This window comes from Triticum dicoccoides, chromosome 4B (assembly GCF_002162155.2).
Source record: "Triticum dicoccoides isolate Atlit2015 ecotype Zavitan chromosome 4B, WEW_v2.0, whole genome shotgun sequence".
Lineage (NCBI taxonomy): Eukaryota > Viridiplantae > Streptophyta > Magnoliopsida > Poales > Poaceae > Triticum > Triticum dicoccoides.
In genome coordinates, this window is record NC_041387.1 from 682,038,263 (window position 1) to 682,053,064 (window position 14,802).

Below are 14,802 nucleotides of genomic sequence, written 5' to 3' on the forward strand. Positions count from 1 at the left end.
TAACCATAATATGTGTCCTTTTCCCTCTCGTTTCCTGCATCAAAGCGGACACCGCTGTTTTGGTTGGTGCTCTTTTGATCTTGGGCGATCGTGTAAAATGTATTCCCATTTATCTCGCATCCTTTGTAAGTCAATACAGTCGAAGATGGTCCCCTGGACAACGAGTACATCTCATCGCAAACAGTGTTGTAACCTCTGAGACGTGTTTCCAACCAACTTCTGAAAGTCCTGATGTGCTCACTTGTAATCCAGTTGTCGCACTGCTCCGGGTGTTTGGAGCGCAGACTGTTCTTGTGTTCATCGACATACGGGGTCACCAAGGTAGAGTTTTGTAGAACTCTATAGTGCGCTTGAGACCAAGAATATCCGTCCCTGCATATTATTGAGTCCCCTCCAAGCGTGCCTTTTCCAGTCAGTCTCCCCTCATACCGCGATTTAGGGAGACCTATCTTCTTAAGGCCAGGAATGAAGTGAACTCAAAACTGAATGACATCCTCTGTTTGACGGCCCACACAAAGGTTCTTCGTCACGTGCATCACGTCGATCGAAGAGCGGACCTCTAGGTCTTTCCAGTAGGGTAGGTACCAAAATATAGACTTTTTCTTTCACATGGGTGCATGTCCCACAGCGTCACTCGGAACAGATAGTCCGCCGGGACCCTTTCCGAAGATTACGTGTAAATCATTGACCATAGCAAGGACGTGATCACCGGTACACATGGCGGGCTTCTTTCGTTGATCTACCTCGCCTTTGAAATGCTTGCCTTTCTTTCGACATTGATGGTTGGTCGAAAGAAATCGACGATGGCCCAGGTACACATTCTTCCTGCATTTGTCCAGGTATATACTTTTGGTGTCAGCTAAACAGTGCGTGCATGCGTGGTATCCCTTGTTTGTCTGTCCTGAAAGGTTACTAAGAGCGGGCCAATCATTGATGGTTACAAGCAGCAACGCGTGCAGGTTAAATGCCTCCTGTTTGTGCCCATCCCACAAACGTACACCGTTTCCATTCCAGAGCTGTAAAAGTTTTTCAACTAATGGCCTTAGGTACACATCAATGTCGTTGCCGGGTTGCTTAGGGCCTTGGATGAGAACTGGCATCATAATGAACTTCCGCTTCATACACATCCAAGGAGGAAGGTTATACATACATAGAGTCATGGGCCAGGTGCTGTGATTGCTGCTCTGCTCCCCGAAAGGATTAATACCATCTGCGCTTAAACCAAACCATACATTCCTTGGGTCACGTGCAAACTCAGCCCAGTACTCTCTCTCGATTTTTCTCCACTGCGACCCGTCAGCGGGTGCTCTCAACTTCCCGTCTTTCTTACGGTCCTCACTGTGCCATCGTATCAACTTGGCATGCTCTTTGTTTTTGAACAGTCGTTTCAACCGTGGTATTATAGGAGCATACCACATCACCTTCGCAGGAACCCTCTTCCTGTGGGGCTTGCCGTCAACATCACCAGGGTCATCTCATCTGATCTTATATCGCAATGCACCGCATACCCGGCATGCGTTCAAATCCTCGCACCCACCGCGGTAGAGGATGAAGTCATTAGGGCATGCATGTATCTTCTCCACCTCCAATCCTAGAGGGCATACGACCTTCTTTGCTGCGTACGTACTCTCGGACAATTCGTTATCCTTTGGAAGCTTCTTCTTCAATATTTTCAGTAGCTTCTCAAATCCTTTTTCAGGCACAACATTCTCTGCCTTCCACTGCAACAATTCCAGTATGGTACCCAGCTTTGTGTTGCCATCTTCGCAATTGGGGTACAACCCTTTTTTGTGATCCTGTAACATGCGATCGAACTTCAGCTTCTCCTTTTGACTTTCGCATTGCGTCCTTGCATCGACAATGACCCGGCGGAGATCATCATCATCGGGCACATCGTCTGGCTCCTCTTGATCTTCAGCAGCTTCCACCGTTGCAACATCATTGGGCACACCGTATGGTTCCTCTTGATCTTCAGCAGCTCCCCCCGTTGCAACATCACCGTATTCAGGGGGCACATAGTTGTCATCGTCCTCTTCTTCTTCACCGTCTTCCATCATAACCCCTATTTCTCTGTGCCTCATCCAAACATTATAGTGTGGCATGAAACCCTTATAAAGCAGGTGGGTGTGAAGGATTTTTTGGTCAGAGTAAGACTTGGTATTCCCAGATTTAGGGCATGGACAACACATAAAACCATTCTGCTTGCTTGCTTCAGCCACTTCGAAAAAATTATGCATGCCCTTAATGTACTCGGAGGTGTGTCTGTCACTGTACATCCATTGCCGGTTTACGTGCGCGCATTATATATATACTTATGTGTGTCAAAAGTAAGAAAATCAGACAAGTATCTATCTAAAGTAAGAAAATCAGACAAGTATCTATCTAAAGTAAGAAAATCAGAAAGAAGATAAGAACAAAAGGCTCACCGCGGTGGTGCCGGTGACGAGATCGGCGCGGGCGATCGACGGCGGTGAAAACGGGGACGGGGCGTGACGAACCGCTAAATCTAGATAAATCTCGGGAAAAATGGAGCTCCGAGGTCGAGCTTCAAGAGGAGAAAGCTTAACTACTGCGGCTCAGGCATATCATCAAACACCTCATGTGCAAAGGAGCTGAGCTAGAGCACCCAAATGCCCTTCCTTCGCCAGCCAGAAAAAACAGAGCATTGTGGAGTGATCTGCCGCGGCGATGGGTATATATAGGCAACTTATTTGTCCCGGTTTGTGACAGGAACCGGGACTAAAGACCCCCTTCTGTACCGGTTCTAGGCACGAACCGGTACCAATGGCTGTGGGCCAGGAGCGCGGCCCATTGATCCCGGTTCGTGCCTAGAACCGGGACAAATGGATCCAGACGAACCGTGACCAATGCTCACGAGGCCTCGGCCGGCCCACTGGGCTCATGAACCGGGTCTAATGCCCCCATGGGTCTCGGTTCGTGAAGAACCGGGACTAACCAAAGCCCTGTTTTCTACTAGTGCCCCAGCTAGCATGCAGCTAATAACAAACCGATGCATGCACTAACTAACTCGCCCAATTCTCTTGGTTATCCAGCCGGCCGTCTCTAGCTTCTTGTGCGCTTCGCCGCATCGCACACGGTATCACACGGCACCAGCATCACGCCTACCACACCGCATCTCACGGTCACCGGGCAACTCGCTTCCTTGCACGCTACAGCTGAGACTTCGCCGGAGTACAACTCGCTAAGCTAAGCTACATAATAACACATGCAGGTACATCAATCAAGATTAAACCTAACAAAGCCCCTCCTACCTTTGCATGTATGAATTTCTTTTATGTAGAAGTCAAATCTCGAAGCCTGTTTTGCACGTGGAGGCTGACGCTTAAATTCTTAATTTTGGTCATGTTAGCACAAATGACTGGCCCCGCCAACACTCGAGAAATGGAAGACATGTAGATTCTAAGTAAAGGCAGTGCAATAACAATCGCCTCTTCCAATTTGCTGGAAAATTATCTACTCCTTTTTCTCACAAAACAATACTCCCTCTGTTCCTAAATATAAGTTTTTTTTAGACATTTTAAATGGATTATAACATACGAATGTATGTAGACATGTTTTAGAGTGTAGATTCACTCTTTTTGCTCTGTATGTAGTCATTTGTTGGAATTTCTAAAAAGACTTATATTTAGGAACGGAGGGAGTATATTCCATTGTTAAGATTTTTTTTCTCTCTATTTAAGTACATGTAGCCTTGGGTTCCATTTTCATGGAAATGAACCCATAGCAAAGCGACTAGCTAAGGAATGGCCTGCGTCTGCTATCTCTGGCTCGACCACCTGCCGGTGTCGAAGTCTCACCCCCTAGCCAGTCTTACCGCTTGGTGGCTCTAGAAGCTTCAGAATGCCCTGCGTCTTCAATGGGGAATGCCCCTCAGTCGCGCGCCTTGCGCAGGCCATCCAGGAGGAAGCTTGCTTGTGGGCACGTGACGGTGCCAAAGGTTTACATTTGATCCTTCCCGAGAAGTAGCCCCATGTAGTTAAGGGGGGCCGCTCCGCCCTAGCTCACTGCACGCTTCGGCAACTCACTCACGCCGTCTCCGTGTACGTTCTTATGTTTTGCCATCTGTGCCTCGTACTTTCTGTCCTTCAATCATCTAATATCAGTGAAAAGATACGCCACATGCTAAGCATACTGAGGGGAGTTTGGGGAGTCCATGGCTGGACGCGCATCCACACTGTCCCTACGGCATCCGAAGAAACATCGGGCCAACTCGATCGGCACAGGCGAAACCAGTTGTGCAGACAGGCTAACGGTTTAATATGTATGCTCGCGCTCCATGCATGCAAAAAAGAAAGGATCCTACTATCAGATCTTGTCTGAAAATAATACCAGTATAATAACTAGATTGATCTATCACATCAGATCTCGTGTACAAAGAAAGATAAAAAACACTAGGTTTGTAAGCTGGGAGTGTGGATGTAGCCGTTCGAAACACACAATGTCAACTGATTCAGCTGCGCCCGATCGGATCGAACAATTAATTAATGACATGGAAACCTTTCTTCCTCCTTTATAAAGAGCACAAAAGGCAGTCCATTTCGGTCACCAGTCAGCTGTTCAATTAGAGTACATTCCAGCTAGTACGTACCAGAAGCTAGCTAGCTAGCAATGGCGAAGAAGCAGTTGGAGGTGTGGATCCTCATGCTCGCTCTGGGCGCGCTGGCCTGCTTCGACGAGGCCCAGCTGATCGATTGCCCCAAGGAGTGCGGCAGGGGTGCCGACGTTATGGAGTGCCCCAATAACCTCTGCTGCAACGAGGACGGGCGCTGCGGCATCGGCAACAAATACTGCGACACCGGTTGTCAAAACGGTGCCTGTTACAATAGCTTGCGCTGCGACAGCAACGGTGAGTGCCCTAACAACTTCTGCTGCAGTGACTCTGGACTCTGCGGCCTCGGCATTGAGTACTGTGGTGGCGAGTGCAAGAGTGGCCCCTGCAGAACCGGCGACAAGCCATGTGTGCAGGCCCCTGATGGTTCCTTCTCTTGTCCTAACAAGTACTGCTGCAGCGGTGAGGGTTTCTGTGGCCTCGGCAACGCCTACTGTGGTGTCGGTTGCAAGGGCGGCCCATGCATCAGCCCATCCATGTTCAACCCAGTCACCTGCTTATTCTAGTCTCCACTCCCATGAATGATTTTTGTTGTAAAGCTTGTTTGTTGCGCGGCAGAATAGCTAGCCAATTTATTGCAACAGGAAAAGTAACTCTGCAATAAATGGTTGGAAATATTGCAACAACGGGCAATGCTCGAATAATGTTTACGTGGCTAGCACATATGTGGCCGCAGTAGTGCCAGCCCCACTTGCTTAGGTTTCCCTTGTCATGGCTACCAGTTATTCACATGATGTGCATGCAGCATGTACCGATCTATGAATAAATTGAAATTCGTTATGGTGATAAGTCCTTATTTGAAGTTTTCTTGTGTGTTAGTCAACTTTCTAAGTTTTGGATCTCGATCAACTTTGTAAGCTTTGGATTCTCTACCCTACTATTCTTTGTTTTACTTTTTGTGCGGAGAAAACATTGGATCTATTCGTCAACTATCAAGGTAGTACAAAGAACACAAAAAGTAACAATACATCCATGCCCGTAGACCACCTAACGACGACTACAAGCACTTGAGCGAGCCGAAGGTGTGCCGCCATGATCGCCCCTTCCTCAGTGGAGCCGGACAAACCTTGATGTAGTAGATAGCCGGAAATTCGTCGTGCTAAGGCCCATAGCACCAGCGCACCAGAACAACAACCACCACCGATGAAGAGAAATGTAGATCGGGAAGATCCAACCTATAGACGCACGAACATAGAAGAACAAAGACTGGGCCCCCATCCGATGATGCTTGTCGGGGTAATTGACCATGGGTACCCGAAGACGGCAAGACAATAATTCAAGACATCGGGGCTAGCAAAGCCCCTCAGTCCGACTGCCCGGCCACTCCTGCCGGCTCCCAGTCCGACTGCTCTACCCGGCCGGCTGCCGGCTGCTGACTGCGCCAACCAGCCGGCTGCCAACTGCAGCCCGACCCAACACCGACAACACACCGACGAGACGGCCGTACCGCGACATCATCTACAGTGTACCGTGTCCCCTGCGCATTGATTTAGAAAGTGCCCAGGGGACAAGCATGACACCCACCATGCCTTGCCCATACCACTACATGACTTGGTTTGTAATCTATCCAAGGTAGCTTACATCCAACGCCACCACCACCCATGCTAAGCTATCCACACTATATATAGCTAGCTCTATCCATCCATCAGAGGATGGACTCACCCTCCCACACACTCACGCATGCATGCTCATGCACCCGCGGCCACACACACACTTGTGCTCATACGAGACATATACAAAGCCAGATGCATCATACGAGACATACAAAGCCAGATGTATATGTCACTGAGCTTAGATACAGCTCCAGGAGCAAATCTGTACCAGATATACCAGATATACTCAGACATGCAGGAGTAGGGGTATTATCTCTCCGGAGAGCCTCGAACCTGGGTAAACTACCGCGTGCTACTCGCGTACCCGCTTCCGGGCCTACAAGCAGCAGTCTTGTCCTCACACTAAGCCCTTGTGGTATTTGTCGACTCGCACCCCCATGAGAATACCAGGACAATGCTAGAAACACCGTCAGGATGGGGGTGAGGCGGGGAGAACCTGTACAAGCTTAACCGCAGATCCAGGAACACTAAGCTTATTGGTCATGGAGAAGTAGTAGAATTTCTGGTGAAGACATATATACCTGAAACCTCTAGACCCGTTGTTTCTCTTCTCTGCTCTTTTCCTCGGCATATTGCCGTGCTTAGCATATACATGGATATATATAGTGATGTGTATTGGCCGACCTAACTCGTCGATGTTGATCGATTCTGGCGGGTTCTTTTTGGCTAGCTGATAGATTCCTGGCTGGTGAACAACATGCACACGGTGGGCAAAAGGCTCGTGACGAATATGCCTGTAATTTGTAAGTATTTCTGGATGAATTTAGTGTTGTTGGATGGTCACTAAGTACAGTAATTATGAACTCCACTATTGTGCACATACAAATACCGCCCGCACCGGGGAGCCCCCGCCCTCCTCCTACATCCTCGCCCCTCCTCCGCCACCCTCCGCCGCCGCCGCCCGGGGCATGACAGGGCAAAGTCCTTCTGGTATGGCGGCGGCTGCGGCTTTTCCTCGGATCTCGATTTGGTTGGGAGGCGGCACTCCTCTCCGGCCAGATCGGCGGCGGTGGCGCAGATCGGCGGTGACATGGAAGTGGTGTGGCGGCGGCGGGGGAGGATGGCACCAGCAATCGCGGATCTAGCCTTGACTCATGTCAGGCTAATTCGTTGTGCTGCCGGCGTCGGCGGGCACTCCTCGTGGACTTGATCTGCAACACGAGGATGTCTGGGGCGCCGGCCCTAGGCTTGATGGTGGTGGCCTTCTTCTTCATCGGAGTTGGTCGGCCGACTGGCTGTGCTCGTATGGTCATGTAGTGACCGGCGGCTTGGCCGGTCGGCGGCGGCGGAACTTGGCCGGTGGCAGCGGCAAAGTTCTGTCTAGATCCCGGGACGGCGGCCCTGGAGGGTGGCGGCCGGTGAAGCTCGGGCTTCCCGCGGTGGCATGGTGTGGTGCAGTCCCTGTCCAAGGCGAATCTATGACGGTGATCTGCTATGGATTGTTCCGGATCAGAGACGGTGATGAGCGCGCGGGATCCTTCTCGGCGGCTCTCGCGGCTTGGCAAGGTGTGGTGGGAGCCCTCCTCCTAGGCTCCAGTGGTGGCACACTCAGGCAGTGCCCGGTGCGCCAGGGATCCCACGGTGGCACTGTTGCTGCGGTTGGTCGCCGGATCTAGGCGGCTGGATCTGGGGCTTCGAAGGCGGTCCAAACGGTGCACATGTTGTTGGGTGAATTTCTTGGGACGGATCCGGGTGAAAACCTGATCTTCGGTCGATGGCCGGAGCCAGTGATGACGATGCCCTTATCATCGTTTCCTTCATGAAGGCATCATCGAGGTGAAGCTCCCAACTCCACTCTGTACCTTCGGGGGAAACCCTAGATCAACTGATCGGATGTTGGCGGCAGTCATGTGTCGTAACCCCCTTGGGGGCGACATTCTTGGAGGTGCACTCGGCTTCGCGGGACCAGTGGACGGCTTCTTTGATGGAGTGGTGCTTCATCCATACATTGATGACGACGGATCTGGACGGCGTGGCGCAGTGCAGATTCGGAGTTCGATGTGGGAGGATGGACTCGCGCAGGAGGACGACGCTGTCTGGCGTCGTGGTGGTGTCGATGGCAGAGAGACCTGACACAGTAGATGCAACAGTACAACTCTGAAGATGGACTCGTGGCAGGTGGCTGCGGCGGCCCCTTAGCTGGCAGGCGTCCTGGTTGAGGAGTGCGCCGGACTGGTAGGTGCCTCATACCAGGTAGGTGTCCTAGTTGGGATCTCAGGTCTTAGATGTTTAGGTTTGGCTGAGATGTCTGTTTGGTATTAGGCCCAGACTATCAGCCCCCCTTCATCAATTGGATAGGTGTAGCGACAATTGTTGCTTAGATGGTGGCTTAAGTCTTACTGTTGTATGACTTTGTAAGGTCTTGTGAGAATAATTAATAAAGTGGCCGCATGCATCACCCAGATGCAGAGGCCGGGGGTCATCCTCCTTTTCTAAAAAACAAATACCATACTGTATATATCATCTTGTCAATTCTTTTGGAGGCCCATGTGATCATGGCGCTGCATTCTTTATGCTGAGCCTATAAGCTTTAGATTAGATACACAAGCAAATCCCAGGAAAGTGGCTTCAAATCAAAAGTGCAAATACAAGACAACCGTGCAGACTTGATTGTACCCCCCCCCCTCGACTCGGCCCTCGCGTCGTCCCCTTGGGCGACTCGGGGGCGACTAGGGTTCCGCCGCCGCCGCCACCCCCCTCCACCCCCTTCCTCCCCTTTGCCGCTACGAGAAACGGCCGCCGGGAAGCCCGCGTGGATGCTGGTGAAGGTGGCGGCGGGGATCTCGGCGCTCCTCCCCCTCTTGGAGGCCCGTGGTTCCTGGGGCGGCGGCCCTTGCCGGAGAGTCGAAGCCGTCGGGCGGTAGGCAGCGTTCGTAGGGGGTGCTGGCCAGCGTGGCTGGCTGTGTGGGCGGCGGGTGGCTTGTGGAATCCGGCCGCGGCGTGAAGCTTTCTTCGTCACATCTAGAGGTGCGAAATCCCTATTTCCTACTGCCTCGCTCTCGCCTCCGGTGTGGGCTAGCGTTCTGGCTCCGGCGTTGGTGCGTTTTGGTGGTCAGCTAGGGAACCGGGGGAAACCTTGGCCGGTCCGGCCGGTCCGGTGGCGGCAATGCCCAAGGGCGCTGCTTTCCTCCTTGGGGGCGCAGCCGAGGTCCCCTGCTCTCCACCCTGATCCCTCTGCCCGGGTGAAAACCTTTATCCTCGGTGGATTTGGCGGCGTTGGCGCCTTGCGCGTCGTGACCTTGCTGGAGGCGTCGTCAAGGGTGCGGGGCTCGGCCGGGAGGTTTTGCAGGTGAGGGATTAAGCTACCCCCTCTGCGTCGTTCGATTCCTTGAAGCTTGTCTCCAACTAGTTGGGCATGGACTGTGGCGGAGCAGCCGGCGTGATATATCCCATATCGATGTTGTCATCCTATGTCCACCTTGCAATGCGAGGGCGACATTCTTCCAGCTCTATGGTGAGCTTCTCAAAATCCCGACGGTGCGGCGCCTATGAGCCATGGCGAGGGGGAAGGGTCCCTCTTCGGTGATTGAGAGGGAAGATGTTGGTTCCTTTCTTCTCTAGGTGTTCCTAGAGCACGGTCCATCCTCGAAGGTCAGCTATGTCCTGCTGTGCTGCTCCGTTTGCTACATATGATCCTAGTGTGGAGTGCTCAACCTTTGCTAGCTGCAATTCATTGCGGCTTGTGGAGGTTGTAGTGAGTAGGCTTTTCAGTGTTCCCCGTTGTAAGTTGGGTTGTCTGTTGTAATTCCTGGCCGGTTGATGGCTTTGTTAATTCAAAGCCAGGCTCTTCGCGAGCCTTCGTTCTAAAAAAAAGACAACTATGCCGGCCGGACGAACCTGAAAGTAGAAACCTAAAGAGGGCACGAGAAGAGGACAAATGCCTTGTATATTTGTTTTGCTTTAGTTTCCCATCAACTAGGTCAGGGCTTTAAGCTACTAGATTAGATACTCATCATGTTGTCGTATTGCTCTAGGTGCATGTGCAGCTCTTGGAATATTTGATGCCACCTTTCGGCTGCCAATAGCAATATAATATTGCAATACAGATTTTCCCCTACATTTAGCTGCTTTTTGTAATTCTAAATTGCTTACTCTAAAGCCATTTCTATTCATGGCCAGTGAGTATCTCTCAAGACAACATGGCCTAGTCACCAACTAGGTATGTGCATATCCTAAAACTGTCTACTCTGTACCACTCCACTGGATTTCCAGCATCGACAAATTACTCCACTGGGTAGTTACCCACACTACAACCACGTGCATATGACATATGCTACCATTAACTACATTTTCATCTTAGTTAGATGAAGTTAGTAAGCTTTGATGAGTTTGCTCGCATCTTCTTGTGCTACTAATTGAACACGCAGGGCTAGCAGAATATTTTGTTTGCAGAATGCATTTTGGCTAGCTCCAACAGAAGTAAATAATTTACAAGGCTGGTCTTTAGAGTCGTCAGGATATCATAAACCAATCTTGTAAAGGATACTATGTTATCACAGATATATAAAAGTAAGACTTGTGTGTTTAAAACTTTAATTTTACAATTAGTTTTATTCACTTACGAGGTTTACTCACCTTATCTCTAAGTTTCACATATATTATATGCTGTTGTATTCAGCTAACTTTGATTATTATACTGGTTGCACGCAGGATCGAGCACTGACAGGTCCTACCGTGCTATTTTGCTGTTCATAGATCCCACATACGACGAGGTTGATCTGACTATAAAAGGTGCCATCAAAATATGAGTAAATACCTTTCATCTTAATTAGACGAAGTTAGTGAACTTTGAGGAGTTTGCTTGTGTCAACTTGTGCTAGTAACTAAATACCTACGTCTAGCAGAACCATCTTGTTGGCATGTTGTACACATGTCACGTGCCGGCGTGGTTGCTGGGACCCTGGTCGCGGGTGAAGCTGCTGGAGGAGATCCAGATAGGGGGAAACCCCTTGGTCGGCCCCGGTCGGCCGCGCCGACGACGAAGCTCAAGGGCGCCGTTTTTCTTCTTGGACACGTCGGTCTATGTCTGCTCCTTCATTTTCCCCCTATCTGCCTTTCGGGTAAAAACCCTAACTCCCGTGGGCGGCGGCGGCGTCCTTGACGCTGTGACCTTCCTGAAGGCGTCGCCTTGAGGGCCGAGTGGTGGCGGGCACTGTATGGGTCCTTGACGGTTGCTGGTGATGGGCATTGCTCCGGGGGAAACCCTAGGATCTGGTGTTCCAGATCGGGCGATGGCGGCACTGTAGTGTCGTTTCTCTCTTGGGAGCATCGTTTGCAGATCAGCGCTGGAAGTCAGAGGCAGGAGGTGGAGCGGCTTCGTCTTGCACGGAGCTTTGGTGGAGATGTCAAGTCATGCCTGACCGACAGGTGCTATGCTTTGTCATGCCTGGCCAGCAGGTGCTACGCACGACAGTTCTTCCAAGGACTTCAAGCTGTGTCGGCTGGTGGTACTTGACAACATCGTGCTGAGGTGTATCAGTGGCGACCGCGACGTGCTCAGCTGTTTGCGCGCAGGGAGGAGGTCCCGTTGGGCTCCGTGGTGGCATCGACGATAGCTAGACCGAGCAAGGTTGATGCATCAGTACAGTTCTGAATATGGAGCGGTGGCAGTTGGCGGCGGCGGCCTCTGAGAGCACGCCGGACCAGTGTGTGCCCCAGACCCGGCAAGTGGCTAGGTTGAGGTCTCAGGTCTTAGATGTTAGGTTTGGCTGCGATGTCTATTTGGTATTAGGCCCAGGCTATCTGCACCCCTTCATCAACTGGATAGGTGTAACGACAGTTTGTTGTTTAGACGGCGGCTTTAGTTTCACTGTTGTATGACTTTGTAAGGTCTTGTGAGAATAATTAATAAAGTGGCCGTATGCATCGCCCAGATGCAGAGGCCGGGGGTCATCCTCTTTTTCTAAACAAAATCTAAATATTTTGTTGGTCCATTCAGTAGTTCTTCTACTAGTTGGTAGATGATCTGTTTTGGTTACTGGTTTTTTAGGACCCTTCGCTGTCTGCCTGGAGTATTGAAGTCTGGATGCATGAGGTGTTGGGCGCCGTGTAGTTTTTTTGTGGTAGTTCTGTGACTGTGACGTGGCTTGGACCGGATGGTGGGAGGATCTTGTTTCATCACTTTCATGATGAGTGAAATTTGGCGCTATGCTCATTATGAAAAAGTACAACTAAACCAAAGGTCCAAAACGCTCCAAGCGGATGCAAACAAATGGAGAAGACTGAGCTTTAGATTTGTCCGGAGCTTTAGATTTGTCCGGGTATCATAATTTAAACTTGGAAATGATACTCCTATCATAGATATATAAAGGGTCAAATACACTAGTCGTAGCTGAAGTTGCATGCAATGTTCACTTTTGGTGCCCGAAGTTGAAAAGTACTCCTTACATTTCTTTTTAGTCTCCATATATGATTTGATCAAAGTCAAATTTTGTTAACTTTGACTAAGTCTATAGAAAAAAAATATGAAGATTCACAATATGAAATCAATATTGTTGGATGCATCATGAGATTAATTTTCATACCATATAGTTTTAGTATTATGGATGTTGATATTTTTTCCTATAAAGTTGATCAAATTTTACAAAGTTTGACTTTGATCAAATCTTATATGCATACTAGAAAGAAACGGAGGGAGTACATTGAATCGGTGCCAAAACTTGTGTTACCGTGCAAATTATGGTGCTCAATCTGACCGTAGCTGTCAATGGCGCTTGCATGGCATGCTAGCGTGGTGCATGGCCCACTGTCAATGGGCAGAATGGAGGAGAGGGGTATAGTTCTTTGGAACCCCCCGACTTTGTGACAAATCATGCAAAAAAGCCCCTAAAACTGTAAAATCCGTCTGTGTATCAAAAGAACGAAAAACAACAATGTAGGGGGTAATATCATGACATCGTACCAAGTTTCATAATTTCCCGACTTCGTTTGAATTTTTTGAGTATGAAAATGGCAATAAGCTCCATGGTGCCCGAGACTCCCTGGTGTTTGGGAATCCTTCTTCTTTTCTTGGATAAGGCCTAAACATTGGCTCAACAATACAAATAGGATTTTTCAACGCATATCTGGCCATGATTTCGTTTACCTGCAGTTCAAACTTAAGTTTTATCCATTAAAGGACCAGAAATGCACTTAATTGCTTACATATAGGAAATGGACCAAGAAAGATCCATATTTTGATATGTAGGATATAATTGTGTATGTTGAGTATAAGAAAAGTTTCAAGGGTAAATGATGAATCGAAGAGAGGAAGCAAAGCAAAGATAACAAAGATAAAAAGAAAGAAAATAATAGAAAGAAAGCAAAGAGAATTCTACTATAAAACCAACTGGTCTACTTGGTCTCCCGAGCTGTTTGCGAGTGTGCGCCCATCTGGACCGTCTGCTGAATTCACTGTTGCTCTTTTTACAATGGACCGTCTGTTGGATTCATTGTTGCTCTTTCTACAACGTTGTCGGTTGGTCAGCCGTTGGTCTATGGTGCAAACGCACACTTTGAGTTAGCCTCTGTGACCACTATGACCGTTCTCTAGTAGGGCCAGGGGCAGTGAGCGGGTTGCATGCGGGTACTGTGGGCGAGTGGCTCGCGTTCGTCTTTGTCTGTTCTGCACGATTGGCTGCTCACGCTGTGTGTTGTCGAGGGCGATGTGGTGTGGGCCCTGTGGCGTGAGAGGGACATCGGTGGTTGATTCCCGGTGGCTTACTCTCTCTTGGTCTTCCCTGCTTTCTCGGTGGTCCCGATTACGTTTGGTCCCACGGTGTAGTGGCTTGTATGATCGGGTCCTCTGGTGAGTTCTCTTGCTGCTGGATAAGACCGTGATGGGTGTTGCATTTTCTGCCATTTGGCTTGTAGGTACTCCCTTTGTTTCTTTTTAGTCTGCATATAAGATTTGGTAAAAGTCAAACTTTATTAACTTTGACCAAGTTTATAGAAAAATCATCAAGATTCACCATATGAAATCAACATTGTTAGATGCATCATGAAATAAATTTTCATACCATATAGCTTTAGCATTATAGATATTAGTATTTTTTTTCTAAAAAGTTGGTCAAACTTTACAGAATTTGACTTTGACAAAATCTTATATGCAGACTAAAAAGAAATTGAGGGAATACTGGTCTACCCACTCGCGTTGATTGCTCCAGTTGTGGGTGTGGGCCCATTCGTTCTTCATCCTCTTGGGTGTGGGGAGGAAACATTCCCTCTCTTTGCCCGTCGGGTAAATCACCACGCCTCATAGGTCAGGGCTGTGCCCATTGGAAAAAAAGGGGTCTCTTTTGTGCCCTTGCTGGTTAAACCTACGTGTTTTTTCCCCTCACTGTGGATGCCCCCGTGTGATATCGGCCCCACTCATCGGTCCAAGGGGTAGCATTGGTTATGTTCTTTTGAAACTTACAACACCTCGTTGGGTGGGCTTGTGAGCGCCGCACGGTTCTCCTATGGTCATGTTCGTTGTATCCTTGTTGTTGGATTTGCAGCTTCTCCTCCCCTCTTTGTGCCTTTTCTAGATTGACACTTCTCTAGCTGTCGTTGGGTCCTTTTGCTGTGTCACCCCCCCCC

The 14,802-nt window shown here is 49.4% G+C and overlaps 1 protein-coding gene across 1 annotated transcript; it reads left to right on the forward strand.

The window, feature by feature from the left end:
* The first annotated feature begins 4,614 nt into the window (after positions 1 to 4,614).
* Positions 4,615 to 5,323, forward strand: LOC119294354 (agglutinin isolectin 1-like). Its single transcript, XM_037572555.1, has one exon. It carries the CDS (start codon positions 4,630 to 4,632, stop codon positions 5,134 to 5,136), a length of 507 nt encoding a protein of 168 aa, XP_037428452.1. The 5' UTR covers positions 4,615 to 4,629; the 3' UTR covers positions 5,137 to 5,323.
* Positions 5,324 to 14,802: the final 9,479 nt, after the last annotated feature.